Source organism: Pristiophorus japonicus, chromosome 21, assembly GCF_044704955.1.
Source record: "Pristiophorus japonicus isolate sPriJap1 chromosome 21, sPriJap1.hap1, whole genome shotgun sequence".
In the NCBI taxonomy this organism is placed as follows: Eukaryota; Metazoa; Chordata; class Chondrichthyes; family Pristiophoridae; genus Pristiophorus; species Pristiophorus japonicus.
This window is the reverse complement of record NC_091997.1, coordinates 8,789,845-8,808,465: the sequence shown is the minus strand read 5'-3', so window position 1 is coordinate 8,808,465 and position 18,621 is coordinate 8,789,845. Positions and strand designations below refer to the sequence as shown.

Genomic DNA, 18,621 nt, shown 5'->3' with positions numbered 1-18,621 from the left:
GAATATGTGCTTTAAGTCTCTCGAGTGAAGCTTGAACCAATAATCTTTTGAGTTAGAGACGAGAGTGCTACCAACGGAGCCACAGCTCAGTAAGAAGGCAGAACAACCAGCATTTCTGACAGGTGACCTAATCCGGCCAGTTCGGACAGTTTTTTTGACCTCAGCATTGGGGGGGCAGTGGTTGCAGTGCGAAGAGGTAATGGACACATGAAGCATTTCCCTCCACTTCTGGGGGAATTTTTCCACAATAAAATACTGGGTAGAGATCCAGCAGATTTGGGCCTGGCCATCCAGCCCACTCTGCAACAACTCCAGGCAGGCTCAGGACTTTTTTGGTCTTAATGGTATTGTGCTATATAGAGAAGTTTCAAGGATTCCTCCCAAGGCTGCGCTGAGTTAGCTGATCTCCGCTAGGACTCCAGTTTGGGTGCTGCATTAGCATTCTGAGGCTCGAGACGGGAGAATTGGCTGAAGTTCTTGCTCTTGATTGCTATCTGGAATCGTGGAAAGTGCACGTTTGCAGACATTGGGAGTGGACTGGAGTGGAGTTCTGCTGTGATGTCCCCCCTGTTGTTAAATGTCCTGCCAAAATTAATTCCCAAGACACACACGTCAAGAATGGTAATTGGAGCAGCAAGCTGGAGGATGGCCAGCACTCCCTGAACCGTACCCCAGGAAGAGTTATCGGTGTAGATTTTCAGCTAACCGCCTGGCTGTAAAGCTGGCTTGGGCACGTCGGCTGCCCGTTGTAGAAACAGCCCAATTTTAACCTACGTTGTAATCAATGGAATTGACAATCAGGAAGTTTCTGTAACAGGCAGCCAATCTACAACGTTGGTTTTATGCACAGAAGATGAAAATCTACTCCAGTGTCTTCAAAGTAGAGGGACATGAGGCAATTGTTTAAATGCCAAGTCTCCCTGTCTTAGTTTGTGACACTGCCTGAACCCCTTAGCCTTGTGATCACTCCTGCCTATCCATTAAACCGTATATAATTCCTGAAATCTTGCAGTAACGACAACACAAATTCAATCTTTTAGCATTGACACCAGGGAATATTTCGAGCTGTCAACATTCACACAGGAAGTCTGTATTGCACTGGTAAAGCATATACTCCACATTAAATGTGGCGGGGAAGGGGATTGACAAAGAAAAATTGCACAAGGCACATTCTTACAAACATCCTGCCAACCGTCCTCAGGAAGCAGTACAATGGATCAGACCGTGTCCTTTGTTATAAGCAGCACTAGTGTATATAAAATGTTTTTAAAAAATCTGTGTGGGAGAGGTTACAGTGGAAATTATCTCACTTCACTGTCATTCCAATGTATCACTATCACGACCTACATTTAAGTGATCCCCATTGTGTCAACGTTAAGACGTCTAACTCTGCTTCTAAATCGTGAATTTAGACTTGAATAAATCTGGAAAATTGCTTTAATAATTTTTTTTCTTAAAGGGGTATTGTCTTATTAGGGGAGGCGGGGGGTTTAACCAAACCTTTCCTTGTTTGAAGAAGAGCCAGTACAGTCATGCGCTACTTTAACCACAAGGATATCGCATGAAAATGAGTCAATGGTGCATTTTGACATAAAGTGTGTTTCTAAACCAACGTGTTAAAAAAAAAGTTCCCTTTAAAGGTCACATTAATTGGCCAATATAACCAGTATTTTTTTTAAAGTGCTAATCTGCATACAATCAGCACTTGAGCTGGGCTTCGATGTCTGCAAGTGGAGGAGTGGAAAAATCCGAAGCGTGACACGCTTTAACAAAATCAATCCACTGGTTAAAGACTGGGTGACGTTCGCGCTGCATAAATTCCGGTTGCAGGGTTTCATTTGGCTCGCTAGCGGTCCAGGAGGAGCTGAGAGTTGCTATAAGTCTACAGCCGTTCATTTCCCTGGAAACTGACGGATCCGGCTCGGGAAGAAAGGGTGGGGGGAAATTCCTTTTGAGGATCAGCATTTGCCCTTTATATTAGCGAGAGAGAGAAAGAAATATATATAATATATTTGTGTGTGTGTGTGTCTTTTGTTGTCGGTCTTTGGTGTGTGTGTGTGTTTCATCAGAAAGCAACATGTCTGTGGAAGAAGTCAAGGAACCCCAGCAGGAGGCTGAGCCAGTAGCCAAGGAATCCGAGCTCTCGTACAGAGCCATCGTCCTGACTGGCTTCGGGGGCTACGACAAGTTGAAAGTGGAGGTCAAGAAGGGCGTGCCCGCCCCCAAGTCAGGTGAAATCCTGGTCCGAGTCAAGGCTTGCGGCTTGAATTTTGCCGACCTGCTGGTCAGGCAAGGGCTGTACGAGCGTTCCACTGCCTCCCCTCCGCTGGTCCCGGGCAGGGAGTGCTCTGGTGTGGTGGAAGTGATCGGGGACGATGTGACCAACAGAAAGGTAAGGTGCTACCTGTTTTTAAAAAAAAACCCTGTTTTATTTTATCCCCCTCTCTCTCCCCAAAGGTATGGTGCTACCTTCAACCCCCCTCCCTATAACATACCCCCAATACCTTGCAACAAAACATGTTGCTATTTTGTCGCTGCTCTCACATCTCTGTCTAAGCCACCGCCCAAGTCACCGAGCACAGCAGCTGCGCATGAGTAATTCTCAACTCCTTGAGCCCCAATAGAAAACCCAGGTTCAGGAAATGGGAGGTTTTTTTGCCTTGTTTGCAAATCCCAAATTGTGTTCTTTTAAACGTGGTGGGAGGGGGGGGGGGGGGATGGTGAAGTGAGTTTCCCCACCCCTTCTAGACGTTCCAGTCAGAATTTTTTAGATTTGTTCTAAATCTAAACTCTTAATAATCTGAATCTAAACTCTTAATATTCTAACCAGGGACGTGTATATTTTGTCTTAATGAGAATATAAGGGGTTTATCGTTGGCTTTGCAGACCTGCAGCAGTCAGTCTCTCTCTCTCTCTCTCTCTCTCTATTCTAGCTTAAAACCCATCATTAAAATATTCTGCCGCCTATCTGAAAGTATCTTGCTCTTAAAAGAAAATGGAACTCCATATGTTTAAATGGGGCTGGAAATAATGCCACCCCCATTTCCCTTCTGTTTGCATAGAAATTGGAAGGACCTATTTTCTTGGCTCTGTACATTACTGTAAAGATCTCTATGCTATTTAAATGTTATTTCTGAAGCCTTGCCGATTTGCTTTGCTCACTCTGCTCCTTGATTTCCCCTTATTTGTCAATGATTTTCCTGTTGCCATGATGCATTAATAAGAACATAACATAAGAATTAGGAACAGGAGTAGGCCATCTAGCCCCTCGAGCCTGCTCTGCCATTCAACAAGATCATGGCTGATCTGGCTGTGGACTCGGCTCCACTTACCCACCCGCTCCCCATAACCCTTAATTCCCTTATTTGTTAAAAATCTGTCTCTGTGATTTGAATACATTCAATGAGCTAGCCTCAACTGCTTCCTTGGGCAGAGAATTCCATAGATTCACAACCCTCTGGGAGAAGAAATTCCTTCTCGACTCAGTTTTAAATTGGCTCCCCTGTATTTTTGAGGCTGTGCCCCCCTAGTTGTAGTCTCCCTGACCAGTGGAAACAACCTCTCTGCCTCTATCTTGTCTATCCCTTTTATTATTTTAAATGTTTCTATAAGATCTCCCCTCATCCTTCTGAACTCCAACGAGTAAAGACCTACTCTACTCAATCTATCATCTCCGGAATCAGCCTAGTCAATCGTTTCTGTACCCCCTCCAAAGCTAGTATATCCTTAAGTAAGTTGGCCAAAACTGCATGCAGTACTCCAGGTGCGGCCTCACCAATACCCTATATAGTCGCAGTAGGACCTCCCTGCTTTTGTACTCCATCCCTCTCGCAATGAAGGCCAACATTCCATTCGCCTTCCTGATTACCTGCTGCACCTGCAAACTAACATTTTGGGATTCATGCACAAGGATCCAAAAAGAGTTTCATGCACAAGGACCCCCAGGTCCCTCTGCACTGCAGCATGTTGCAATTTCTCTCCATTCAAATAATATTCCCTTTTACTATGTTTTTTTTCCCCAAGGTGGATGACCTCACACTTTCCGACATTGTATTCCATCTGCCAAACCTTAGCCCATTCACTTAACCTATCTAAATCTCTTTGCGGCCTCTGTGTCCTCTACACAACCCGCTTTCCCACTAATCTTTGTGTCATCTGCAAATTTTGTTACACTACACTCTGTCCCCTCTTCCAGGTCATCTAATGTATATTGTAAACAGATGTGGTCCCAGCACTGATCCCTGTGGCACACCACTAACCACCAATTTCCAACCTGAAAAGGACCCATTTATCCCGACTCTCTGCTTTCTGTTAGCTAGCCAATTCTCTATCCATGAACATGCATTTCCTCTGACACCGCGTACCTTTATCTTCTGCAGTAACCTTTTTGTGTGGCACCTTATCGAATGCCTTTTGGAAATCTAAATACACCACATCCATCGGTACACCTCTATCCACCATGCTCGTTATATCCTCAAAGAATTCCAGTAAATTAGTTAAACATGATTTCCCCTTCATGAATCCATGTTGCGTCTGCTTGATTGCACTATTCCTATCTAGATGACCTGCTATTTCTTCCTTAATGATAGCTTCAAGCATTTTCCCCACTACAGATGTTAAACTAACCGGCCTATAGTTACTTGCCTTTTGTCTGCCCCTTTTTTTAAACAAAGGCGTTACATTAGCTGCTTTCCAATCCGCTGGTACCTCCCCAGAGTCCAGAGAATTTTGGTAGATTATAACGAATGCATCTGCTATAACTTCTGCCATCTCTTTATACCCTGGGATGCATTTCATCAGGACCAGGGGACTTGTCTACCTTGAGTCCCATTAGCCTGTCCAGCACTACCCCCCCTAGTGATCGTGATTATCTCAAGGTCCTCCCTTCCCACATTCCCGTGACCAGCAATTTTTGGCATGGTTTTTGTGTCTTCCACTGTGAAGACCAAAGCAAAATAATTGTTTAAGGTCTCAGCCATTTCCACATTTCCCATTATTAAATCCCCCTTCTCATCTTCTAAGGAACCGACATTTACTTTAGTCATACTTTTTTCCATTTTGTATATCTGTAAAAGCTTTTACTATCTGTTTTTATGTTTTGTGCAAGTTTACTTTTGTAATCTATCTTTCCTTTCTTTATTGCTTTCTTAGTCATTCTTTGCTGTTTAAAATTTTCCCAATCTGCTAGTTTCCCACTAACCTTGGCCACCTTATACACATTGGTTTTTAATTTGATACTCTCCTTTATTTCCTTGGTTATCCACGGCTGGTATCGCTTCTCTTACCGCCCTTTTTCACTGGAATATATTTTTGTTGAGCACTATGAAAGAGCTCCTTAAAAGTCCTCCACTGTTCCTCAATTGTGCCACCATTTAGTCTGTGTTTCCAGTCTACTTTAGCCAACTCTGCCCTCATTCCACTGTAGTCCCCTTTTTGTTTAAGCATATTACGCTCGTTTGAGACACTACTTCCTCACCCTCAATCTGTATTACAAATTCAACCATACTGTGATCACTCATTCAGAGAGGATCTTTTACGAGGAGATCGTTTATTATTCCTGTCAACGGGATAATTTTTTGAAGTCTCTCTTTTGGCTTTTTTAAAAACATAATTTCACATGAGCTTAGGCAAGTGACCTGCTTTGTCTTGTCAATGCAGATTTAGGTGGTTGGTAGGAGACCTGCAAGAGTGAGTGGGGATTAACTGTTGGCCAATTGTGTGTTTGTCTGTCTGTGTCTCTGCTCCCTGCAGTGGGAGTGGTGCAAGTATAGGCTTCTCCTTGACCTCTGGCCACTCCCTGCAGTAGTGCTGTTAATTGTAGATGTATAGTAAAGAATGGGAAGTGTTAAAAGAGTAGCAATATATTTTTTTACAAAGTGTTTGCATGTGTGCAATTCAGTAACTCAATTTTTCCCTGGATAATTTCACTTGGCTCATCTTGAAATGTGCTGGCTTCTTCCTGGATTAATGTTTCCATGGGTATTGGGTACCATTCTGAGATCTTTATTCATATGCAAAGCTCACAGCAACAACTTTGCATTTTTATATAATATCTTATGTGGTCCTAAGGTGCTTCAGAGAGATGGTCAGACAAAAATGAATACTGAGCCAGTGAAGGCGATATTGGGAGGGGTGACTAAAAGCTTGGTCAAAGGCAGGTTTTAAGGTCGGTCTTTAAAATGGATAGGGTGACTGAGGGCTTGGGAAAGGAATTCTAGAGTGCAAGGGCTAGACCATTGCAAGCAAGGCCATCAGTGGTGAGGTGGGGGCATGCGGGGGGGGGGGGGGGGGGAAAAGGAATGCTTAAGATGACAGGGTTGGAGAAATGGAGAGTACTAGAGGTGGGGTTGTAGGACTAGAGGAGATGAGAAAGGGGCAAGGCTCTGAAAGGTTAAAACTGGTCAGCATTGCTGAGTGATTGCTGAGCAAGACTTGGGATAGAATACAGGCAGCAGAGTTCTGAATGAACTGAAGCTTACTGACCATGAAGTGGGTGTCGGCAGGCAATTCAGCTGGGGGAGGATAATCGGCGGAGGCCAGTTGTGTCCTTGCCTGTTGTCTGTACACCTATGCTTAAAGCAGAAGTCAACGGGTAACAGTAACCTGGCTGAAATTTCTCCCCTTTTGCCACCCTGCCCTTCAATAACCCAGAGACACTAAAACCAATTGTAACATCTGTGTTGCTGTTTAGACTGAAACCACTTGGCACAGACTAAAGGTTTATATAGCTGAGCTAATTGAATAATTAGCCATGGGGAGGGCAAGGGGGGAGTCGGGGGAAGCGATAGTCTCAGTTCAACACCTATTGTTATCTGCACATGAGCACAATTTAGAGTTCATGGAATCCAACTTTAGCTCGGAGAATTACACGGGTTATATTGACTAGTGGAAATCTTGAGGGAGCTGCTTGCTGTAAAAAATATGGAAAACTGCATTAAGAGTGCGACACATTGAGCAATTGAAAGTGCACAAATTTACAAACATGCCAAAATGAAGGACGGGAAAAGACTATCTGGTCCAACAAGCCTGTCCCACAATGTCACAGCACTACCTCTGCATAACATGACCTCCATCTGCCCTGCCTCCACTCCACACGTGCAATCTGAGGAAAGCTTTGGGCCAATTTAGGAAAACATTTTGGGGAAATAATTTCTGCTACTCCTTGAAGATGATCAGGAGATAACTTCTAGGGAAGTGTTGAGGCCAAGATCAGATCAGCCATCATGATCCTATTGAATGGTGGTGCAGGCTTGAGGGGCCAAATGGCCTATTCCTATTTATCATGTTCTTAATAGTGACTGGTAACTGCATTCCCAATACACACTTGCCCTCTACATGTCGTTATAGTTGCCACCCTCAGGAACTCACAGTTCCTTTTTTTTGAATGCTAATTGTAAAATGTAGAATATTTGATGCTTCTACCTTTTGTGTATATGCAATAACAAGGGAGTTTTCTGTGAAGTGCACTTTAGGTAATCGTGTTTGACTGCTGCCAACTAATGCAGAGACAATGCCATTAATCAGTATTTAGCTGCATTATCCAGCAGCTTTTAATTTGGAGTTGCATACATGGTTCATTCCTGTGATACAGGTATTTGGCCTACAACATTCAGATAGTATGCAAGATTGGTCTGCACAGTGCACTTCAAACAGAACTTGCAAGATGTGTATATCATCTGATGTGGAAAATGTATATGGACACCTAATGGTTGTACAGCAATTTAAGGTACACCACCACTAGTAATGGAAAATATTAGGGAAGGAGGAAGAATTGAAAAGATGCAAAAGTGTGATAAAATCCATTTTAATGAATGAAAAGGGAAACTTGGGCAAAGTGTTAATTTTCTAACCTCTATAAACTGAGCACATGGGCGTGAGGTTGAGTCGTGGTATTGTGCAGTTTTAAAATTATTTGCTTCTGAAGATGACAGTAATAAGTAGGTTGGCAGAGCAATGGAAGCAGAAAAGATGTGTGGTTTGTATTTTGCTATTAGTAAAACTGGGAGTTTTTGTATGATTGCAAAATGCCAGGAATGTATTGAGCAAGATGAGGTGGTAGTGGAGAATTCAGTGGTTTAATGAAGTGATGCTGATGTGGTATTAGTGAAACCAAATATGGAATATTGTGTGGTTTTGTTCACCATACCTGTGACAAAGGCAACGGAAAAGGTTCAACAAAATTGGTTGGATGTGGCTGAGTAATTGAGGGCCTGAGGAAAACAAAATTGGGATATATGATCTTAGAAAGTCTGTAGGATAGATGTTAAAGATTCCTGTGAAATATTTGGTTCTTTTGAGATGTCAGACACTAGCTAGCTAACAAAAAAAACTTTCTTGACTTGATGGTGTTAAAAAATTAACATTAACTGAAAACTCTGCTGGGTGCTGAAATCCATACAATTCTTTATTGATTCAGCAGTGCTTAATGGAGTAAAATTGCATGTTAAAATAGATTGCATCCCAATTTGAGTTTCTTTTGAAGGATGTGCATCTTAAGTGGTCAATAATAACAGGCGGCGCGGGGAGGGGAGGGGGCGGGGGGGGAAAGAAGAGACTAGGAGTTAAAATATAATGGTTTTACCAAGTATAAAATGTTTTGTCTTTGCCCTTGCAAAAATGAGCATTTCCCTTGTCTTACAAAGGACATCAGTCCAAATGAAAACCAGCCCATTATTGCAAAGCTGTTGCTGTGAACAGATGCTGGTTCTTTGGGTTTGGGAGAAATCTCTACAAACTCAAGTGGTGTAGTGACAGCGTCACTAAACATCTGAGCTTGTGAGTGTGCTGTGGGTGCAGCTGCTTGGGGAAGGGGATGTAGAGGGGAAGAAGAAAAAGGCTTTTCTTCCTTTTCTGCAGTAATGCACTTGCTGCTTCAGGATACTCTGAACTGTGGCTGAATTTGTTGTTGGGTGGGGGAGCTAATGCTGAGCTAAGTGGGGTTAACTTTCTCTAACTTCCTTCTATAGTCTGTCTGAGATTAGCCACATGGAAGGAGTCATTGTGAATGACCCGTTACATCTCATCACTCGATGCAACAGACTATTGGTCTGTCAGCATATTGTAGCCGTACCATCAGCTTTACTCGTATAGCAAATTTCTCTACACTCGCATGGATGCTATTGATTGCTTCCATTGGGTAGGATTGAGCCAGTCAGATTTTCATGATCCTGTGCTTTATCTGCATCTATAGCAATCCAACAAAGCCTCAATCAAACAGTGAATGGAACGTGGCTGGGATCATCTTTCAAGGCTAAAAACACATCTGGCTGCCTGGGATAGGTAATTCAAAGGCACTGCATTGCCCCAGTGTCATGCAATAATAAACCAAACGGGGAGAGAGGAGAGGGAAAGACTTGAATTTATATAGTGCCTTTCATGACCACCAGGTCATATAAACAGCAAGGTGATAATGACTAGATAATCTGTTTTAGTAATGTTGATTTGAGGGATAAATATTATCCAGGACACCGGTGATAACTCCCCTGCTCTTTTTTTAAAAAAAAATAGTGCTATAGGATTTTTTATGTCTACCCAAGAGCACTGTTTAACGTCGTGTGCAACAGTGTAGCACTGCCCTGAAGTGTCGGCCTAGATTTATGTTCAGTCCCTGGAGTGGGACTTCATCCCACAACCTCTAACAAATGAGGCACGGCTGGCAGTGTCCCCCTCAAGGAACAACTAAAACGGCGTAACTTTTTAAACTATTGTCACCCATGTCCAGTTGGAGGTGGCTCCTTGGGGGCAGTTGCTCTGGCTGCCTGCCGCTCTTCCATGGCCCTGGAGAAGGAGCATGCAGTGTGGGCGGATATGCTTGATGCCTTCTGCGACCGATGGGTGCCACATGGACTGGAGGATGGCGGGGTGGGGGGGGGGTTGATTTTCTGTCACCGATCAGAAAATATACTTTTACTGAAGTGCATAAAAGTTGTGACCACATTTAAAGGAAAGCATCTGAAATGCTGCATAATCCTAGAAAGTAGAAAAGGTGAAACATGTACTGGCACTTTGTTCCATGTTGGCACATCCTGTGCTTTAAGACAAAGACTGCCAAAGTAGTCTAGGAAGCTGATACAATTTCCCCACTTGCACTTTCACCTCCACTTGACTGCTCCTTATCACTACTGTCATTTGTTTTTTTTAAATTCGTAGCCAATCGTTCCAATTCTTTGTCAAATCACAAACGCCAGAGGTCACCCTGCACATGCCAAGGATCACTCTGCGCCAATGCTCTTAGCCAAAAGGCCTAGAGCCACTGCACCGTTCCTGGAAGTACTGCAATACCAGGTTCGTGCCATGGAGGTGGATGGGTCAGGTCCCCCACACACCTCCGTGGAGGTGGATGGGTCAACCCTCCCCACCCACCTCCTGTTTCCAAAAAAGCAAGCATATACCTTCCTGACCAGGGAGAAACCACCCGGAGGTCATGGTGGCTGGTCAGAAACGGTACTACACTTGATCTTAGCCAAAAGGCATCACTACTGTCATTTGTTGCTGATCATCTGGCATTGGTCACAGGTAATCTGCACTCCAGAGCACAAATGTAATGTTTAGTGGTTAGCCTAACCTGTCCCTCCTTGAGGTAATCCCTGTGAGGAATTGATTTTAAATGGGCCCTGCAATCCAGGTTTTAATGGTTATGGCAGATTTCCCGATGTGTGTAAAAGTTCAGCTGCAGTTTGCGGAGGCCACACCGAGATGCTTTTTGGAGTGTAACTATCTGGAGAATGACTCACCAAATTTCTAATTGTACAGAGAGATGATAAATTTGCAAATAAATGCCTAATTGAGTCAACACATTGAGCATAATTGCTGGCAGGGGTATATTGAGTTGTCGGCAGTAGTCAAACATCTGGGTTCAGAAATGAACCTATATATACTTTACAAAAACAAAATACTGCGGATGCTGGAATCCGAAATAAAAGAATACTGGCAATCTCAGCGGGTCAGGCAGTGTCTGTGGAGAGAAACAGTTAACATTTCAGGTCATTGACCCTTCCATCGACCTGAAACATTGGCTCTGTTTCTCTCCACAGATGTTGCCTGACCTGCTGAGATTTTCTGTTTTTATAACCTCTTATACTTGATGTATTTAAAAGAATGCAATGCTGTGCTTTAACTTCAAGCTGTTGGCTGTTTGCATAAGTCTGTCCCTGACTCTGGCTGTGTTTCTCTCTCTTAAGGTTGGTGACAATGTAATTGTGATGAACCGAGAAGGATTGTGGGCAGAGCTGGTTGTAATTCCAGTCAATCATACCTTCCTGATTCCTGAAGGGATGAGTTTTGAAGAGGCAGCTGTTATCCCTGTTAATTATGTCACTGCATATATGATGATCCATGACATTGCAAATCTGCAACCCAATCAGAGTATTCTCATCCATATGGCAGCTGGTAAGAGCTCTTGTCACTGTGTCTAATGTCTCTCTCCTCGGTTAGAGTTTTGTGTATACAGTAGGAAATTTGAATTGTATCTTTGACCACATTGTAACCTGCCATTTCTAACCAAATTACTCTGAATAGTGTTCTGCACCAGTGACCCAAGGAGTGAGATTTGATTGAATTTTTTTTTTTAAACCACCAAGCTATTGCACAGTGAAGAATTCTGTAGCCAATCTTCTGAGCTCCTAAATTTTGTCCTGACTTGTCATTTCTAGCATCATTTGGTTGGTTAGTAGTTTTATTAGGCATTTTTAAACAAAACATTGGGATGTGCTCAGCAGTAATAGATTTTGCTTCATGCATAGTTAACAATGCCTAAACCATGATATTCACACTTCAGCCATGGGGGATACAGAAAATACTTTAAAGTTCTCCTAGGCCATGTCATAAGTGGGGTGCTTTCTGTATATGGGGGCTGAAATTGGTGGAACAGATAGTCTGCCTGTTTTTCAGCGATCCGTAGGTGGTTGGTCGTTTTCTACCGCTGGGGTGGAGTGGGCGGGAATTTCATCCATCTTTTTTTCTCGAAGAGAAACAGATTGTTGGGGGGGGGAGGGAAAAGGGGGAGGGGGGGTAAGGGAAGAGAAAGGAGGGGAGGGGGAGAAAAGGGAAGAGAGGAGGAGGAGGGGGGGGGGGGAAGGGCGGAAGGTAAGATAAGAGAGAGGAGACGACGTGAGACTGGGTACATACTGCCCACTGATAATTGACTTAAAATCACCTTTTCCAGGATGGTCTGCAGCTCTGGTGGTAAATCTCGAATTTTGTAATTTTGGGCGGTATGTTGCTGATCTGCATGGGCGGGTGGGTATATGGGTGTTTCTTGACTAATTTTGTAATTTTCAGTGGTATCTTGGCCCCATGGTCTGTTGTTTGTGCCTTGCAAGTACTGATAGCCTGGCAGTTGCTTCATTATTTAAAATCTGCCAAAGCCAAAAAACTGCTTGTCGCGATTAACCAATGCTTCACCTTGCCACACAATGGCCCAAGCAGCTGTGTTGCTGCAGTAACTTGTAACAGTAACTTGCAATCACTCTAAGCAAATGTAGCAATCATTTTGTGCACAGCAAGGTCCCGCAAACAGCAATGCGATGCAAGTTTCATGGCAAGAATTTTGCAGAAGACACTGAGAAAATGTCCTGCTTTATTTTTGAATAGTGCTAGTGGGTCTTTTACATCAGAAAATTTTAGTTTAATGTATGATCTTAAAAATGGCAGTTGAGACAATGCAGTGCACTTGGTACGCCATTGAAGTCCCAACTTTGGTTATGTACTGATGTCCTGAGGTGGAACTTGAACCAGCAATCTTCTGACTTGGGTGAGTGCTGTTGCCAAGTTGACACTTAATGAAGACTTGGTATCATTGAATGTTGCAGCACAGAAACCAGCAATGTGACTCCTGTTAAAAGATAATAGCTTCAGTTTATTAAAGCTGTTTCATGCATGGTATTTTATGGCTTGGGTACCTTTTTTCCCCTCTGAGCTAGAATACATCATTAATTAAAGCATGCATGCCAGGTACAGTCACCCATTAAGTGACTGCAAACTGGTTCCACTTTTTTCAGATTGGAAGATGGGAGTTGTGCACATGCTTTGTGACAAGATCAGTTTGTGAATATTTAACAGCGTCTGCTTGAAACAATCACATTTTCTGAATCTTCTATTGCTTCTGACCTCCACACTGGAATTGCATGGTACTGTAGTAATATAGAACATAAGTTACTGTAATATTGTAATTCAATACATTGTCATTTTTTAATAACTGTTCAAACCTGATTTACTTCCCTCCATTTTAAACCTAGAGTTTAGGTGAGTTTTCGCAGTTTACGTAGGGCACAGTGGTGACTGACTTTAAAAAAAAAAAAAATGTTTTTACAACATCTCAAATCCGGCTGTCTGAAAACCCCATTTGATATTTGGTAAACTAAAATCTGGAATTATTGTCCAAAAACTGATGGGCCGGACTAGTTATCTGCTTCGCCGCTATGTTTTAAATGGCGTGTGGCGTGCGATCGGTCCAAGCCTTGCCAAATGACCCTTGACCCACTCCACCATTAGTACTTTGTCTCAGTAACATATGTATGCTCTTGATTTTTCTTGTCTGAAATCGGCACGGTCTAGGTCCTGAGGTTGCTGGATTTGAGATGTTGTACCTGTAGTGTTGTAATGCAGCAGCCAATTTGCACAAAGCAAGCTCCCACAAAGTGATGAAATAATGCCCAGTTAATGTTTTTAATGGTGTTGGTTAGGGGACAAATGTAGGCCAAGAAACAGGAAATGTACCATGTGCTTCAAATAATGCTGAGATCTTTTACATCTACCTGAGGGTAGATGCAGCCTCAGTCTGACGGCACTTCTGACAATGTAGCACTCCCTCAGTACTGCATTGGGGTCAGCCTACAACAACTTGCATTCATATAGTGCCTTTACTGTAGTAAAACATCCCAAGGTGCTCTACAGGAGTGTTCAAACATATGGTCAGAGGTTGGTTTTAAGGAGTGTCTAAAAGGGGGGAAGAGAGGTTTAAAAAAAGGCAGAGGTTTAGAGCGGGCATTCCAGAGCTTGGCCTAGGCAGCTGAAGGCACGGCCACCAATGGTGGAGCAATTAAAATCTAGGATCGTGATGTGGAAGAGCAAACAATGTAGGCTTTTCACAAGTAGATGAAACAACAATCTATATAGCTGATATAGGTTTGCTTCTAATAAATATTTCTTGAAAGCCCAAAACTGAGAATTAGTTCCGAAAGGGAAGGATCAGATGTGAATCGTGCAAGGGTGTGGAATGGGTGGAAATTGAAGCGTGTATCGTTCTCTGAACAAGAGCAGGGAGGTGCACCAATGTTGGGAATGGAGAGGGGTCAGGGAGGGAGCCGGAGTATGATTGGAACAAAGTGCTTCAGATATTCACTTAGTTGAGACCTGTGTGGGTTCTCGGTCACCTTTTTTAATCAGGAGCAAGCGAGTGGAGTTAAAAGTTGTTGTTGTGCCAGGTGCAGGACATTGGTGGATAGGAACTGGTTCTGCTGCTGTTCAAGGAAGAAGCACATAACCTAGAGCATGCACTGGTGAAGGTTGGCAGTAAGGAGGTACTGTCATCCATAGTGAAAAGAAAATTGGGGCTGGAGAATGGATTCCTCTTTTTTTTTTTTTAGGGGAGGTGCACCTCCCTGCAAAGGAACTTGTCCATTCTGAAAAAGGATATACAAAAACATAAGAATTAGGAGCAGGCCATTCGGCCCCTCGAGCCTGCTCTGCCATTCAATAAGATCATGGCTGATCTTCTACTTCAACACTTTCCTGCACTATCCCCATATCCCTTGATTCCCTTAATATCCAAATGAGATATATATTTTAGATAGATAGATATAGATGCATAAAAATAAAAAAGGGAAAGTGGCTCAACCGTGGCTATCAAGGGAAATCAGGGATAGTATTAAAGCCAAGGAAGTGGCATACAAATTGGCCATAAATAGCAGTGAACCCAGGGACTGGGAGAAATTTAGAACTCAGCAAAGGAGGACAAAGGGTTTGATTAGGGCAGGGAAAATGGAGTACGAGAAGAAGCTTGCAGGGAACATTAAGATGGATTGCAAAAGTTTCTATAGATATGTAAAGAGAAAAAGATTAGTAAAGACAAATGTAGGTCCCCTGCAGTCAGAATCAGGGGAAGTCATAACGGGGAACAAAGAAATGGCAGACCAATTGAACAAGTACTTTGGTTTGGTATTCACTAAGGAGGGCACAAACAACCTTCTGGATATAAAAGGGGTAAGAGGGTCTAGTAAGGAGGAGGAACTGAGGGAAATCCTTATTAGTCGGGGAAATTGATGGGATTGAAGGCCGATAAATCCCCAGGGCCTGATGGACTGCATCCCAGAGTACTTAAGGAGGTGGCCTTGGAAATAGCGGATGCATTGACAGTCATTTTCCAACATTCCATTGACTTTGGCTACCCTCCACTCTATAGGAACTGATCCAATGTAACCCCACTTTTTAAAAAAGGAGGGAGAGAGAAAACCGGGAATTATAGACTGGTCAGCCTGACCTTGGTAGTGGGTAAAATGATGGACTCAATTATTAAGGATGTCATAGCAGCGCATTTGGAAAGTGGTGACATGATGGGTCCAAGTCAGCATGGATTTGTGAAAGGGAAATCATGCTTGACAAATCTTCTGGAATTTTTTGAGGATGTTTCCAGTAGAGTGGACAAGGGAGAACCAGTTGATGTGGTATATTTGGACTTTCAGAAGGCTTTCAACAAGGTCAAACAGAAGAGATTAATGTGCAAAGTTAAAGCACATGGGATTGGGGGTAGTGTGCTGACATGGATTGAGAACTGGTTGTCAGACAGAAAGCAAAGAGTAGGAGCAAATGGGTACTTTTCAGAATGGCAGGCAGTGACTAGTGGGGTACCACAAGGTTCTGTGCTGGGGCCCCAGCTGTTTACACTGTACATTAATGATTTAGACGAGGGGATTAAATGTAGTATCTCCAAATTTGCGGATGACACTAAGTTGGGTGGCAGTGTGAGCTGCGAGGAGGATGCTATTAGGCTGCAGAGTGACTTGGATAGGTTAGGTGAGTGGGCAAATGCATAGCAGATGAAGTATAATGTGGATAAATGTGAGGTTATCTACTTTGGTGGTAAAAACAGAGAGACAGACTATTATCTGAATGGTGACAGAATAGGAAAAGGGGAGGTGCAACGAGACCTGGGTGTCATGGTACATCAGTCATTGAAGGTTGGCGTGCAGGTACAGCAGGCGGTTAATTAAGCAAATGGCATGTTGGCCTTCATAGCGAGGGGATTTGAGTACAGGGGCAGGGAGGTGTTACTACAGTTGCACAGGGCCTTGGTGAGGCCACACCTGGAGTATTGTGTACAGTTTTGGTCTCCTAACTTGAGGAAGGACATTCTTGCTATTGAGGGAGTGCAGCGAAGGTTCACCAGACTGATTCCCGGGATGGTGGGACTGCCCTATCAAGAAAGACTGGATCAACTGGGCTTGTATTCACTAAAGTTCAGAAGAATGAGGGGACCTCATAGAAACGTTTAAAATTCTGAGGGGTTAGACATGTTAGATGCAGGAAGAATGTTCCCAATGTTGGGGAAGTCCAGAACCAGGGGTCACAGTCTAAGGATAAGAGGTAAGCCATTTAGGATCGAGATGAGGAGAAACTTCTTCACCCAGAGAGTGGTGAACCTGTGGAATTCTCTACCACAGAAAGTTGTTGAGGCCAATTCACTAAATATATTCAAAAAGGAGTTAGATTTAGTCCTTACTACTAGGGGGAATCAAGGGGTATGGTGAGAAAGCAGGAATGGGGTACTGAAGTTGCATGTTCAGCCATGAACTCATTGAATGGCAGTGCAGGCTAGAAGGGCCGAATGGCCTACTCCTGCACCTATATTCTATATTTCTATGTTTCTATGTATTCTGAAGGGTATAGAGCTAAAACATTAACCTGTGCTTTATCCCTAAAATGTTTAGTTCCAGTGCATTCACTTCATGTTGATCCACTCAGAACTATATTGGCTGACCTCAGCCAGGTAGCAATAAAGCAAGGGCATTAAAATGGCCCTGCCTTTCTAGGATGGAGGGGAACAAAGCAGTCCAGATTTCCATTCCTGTTTTGAGTTGACTCTGCGTGTCCATGTGTATTTATTGTGTACTGGATGAAGGTGGGGAATGTACATTTTGCTCTCTAGATTCTCTGTCCAATGGCCTGCTGGTGCTCACTATTGGCATGCATAATGGCTGCTCAATGTCTCAAACCCAGCTGTTCAAAAACCGGACCTTTGAGAAAATCCCATTTGATAATCCGTAAAATAAAATTCGGAACTATTGTCCAAAAACAGCAGACCCGGCTAGTTATCGGCTTCACAGCTATGTTTTAAATGGTGGCGCACGATTGGTCTAAGCCTTGCTGCATGACCCTCGACCCGACCTGACCGTGCCAGCATTAGTACTTTCTGTCTCGGTAGCATACATACGCACTTGATTTTTCTCATCTGAAATCTGAAAATCGGCACGGTCTCTGTCCTGAGGTTGCCGGATTAGAGACATTGTACCTGCATTAGTCTATCCACTGTCTCCCTCACAATTGCTGCATTTAAGGAGAGAGAACTGGGAAGGTGGAGCTGGGTAAAAGCTTCATGATGGAAGGCAAGGAGACTGTTCATAAACGCATGATTTTGCATGGAAATTGTGACCTAATTGATGCATGTTGCTGCTTCCAAAAGAGGATGGTGACCTTTGAATAAAACAATCTGGTGGCACTGGGCCTAATGCTATTCCAGCCTGAAATCCCGGTTGTTTATCGTGAGTGCAAATGACCGTTGACCTGTTCTTGGAAAGATTACGCCATTAAGCAATGAGTGGGGTGGGAATTGCACAGTATCTGTTTTTTGTTTTAATATAAATAGCCATTTGTGTACAGGCAACCTAAGATTACAACTCAAACTAGAAATTAATGTCATAAGAACTTGTTTGATTAAATTTTAAATTTTAGCAGAAGGTTGGTGACATTTGCTGTAATGGATTGTGGAGTGTTGGCTTTAAACAGATTCTTGGGTGGATGCCATTAAGGAAAAAGATCATAAAGTCTTTCCTGAACAAATAGCTGTTCCCGAAAGAGTTCAAGGCCATGTTAAACTGCTGCTTGCCATTAGAATTAGAGGAGCAGTAAGCTTGTGGAGGGGAAAATAAATGCTTGGTAAAACTTTATTGGTGGGAGGGAGTTTAGAAGAGAAGAACTCCGTCATTTCATCACGTAATCAATGATAGCGATGGTACATTTTTATTGATATGTTACAAGAGGGGGGAAAAGGTCTTGCATTTATATAGTGCCTTCCACAACACCTGGATATCAAAGTGCTTTACAGCAAGTTACGTTTCTTTTTGTGGTCACTGTCCTAGTGCAGGAATGTTCTGTGTGTAAATGGTGGTTTTTTTCCATGAAAGTGGTTTCCCATTAAAGTAGCTCCGGTCTATATTGAATGACTCCAGTTATCCTACTTTGCAACTTAACCAGAACTGTCAGTTAAACCTTGACGCAAATTATATCCACTTTTTATTCAATTGGATGTGATCGAAATTACCAATAAAATCAGACTGCCCAATATGTCATTGCAGTTTCAGTATCAGAAGGCAGTCTTGTGTATTTGTGCCTTCGTACAGAGAAAAA

At 43.1% G+C, this 18,621-nt stretch overlaps 1 protein-coding gene and 1 pseudogene across 1 annotated transcript in view; one reads left to right on the top strand and one right to left on the bottom strand.

Moving 5' to 3' along the window:
• Positions 1 to 1,822: 1,822 nt before the first annotated feature.
• The window catches only part of vat1 (vesicle amine transport 1), a 51,031-nt gene continuing 34,232 nt past the window's right edge, over positions 1,823 to 18,621 (top strand). The window contains exons 1-3 of the mRNA XM_070864366.1: positions 1,823 to 1,934; positions 2,070 to 2,392; positions 11,181 to 11,388. Coding sequence (XP_070720467.1) covers positions 2,078 to 2,392; positions 11,181 to 11,388 — 523 coding nt within the window. The 5' untranslated portion in view covers positions 1,823 to 1,934; positions 2,070 to 2,077. The remainder of the gene's footprint in view (positions 1,935 to 2,069; positions 2,393 to 11,180; positions 11,389 to 18,621) is intronic.
• LOC139234232 (U2 spliceosomal RNA) lies at positions 10,248 to 10,482 on the bottom strand (annotated as a pseudogene).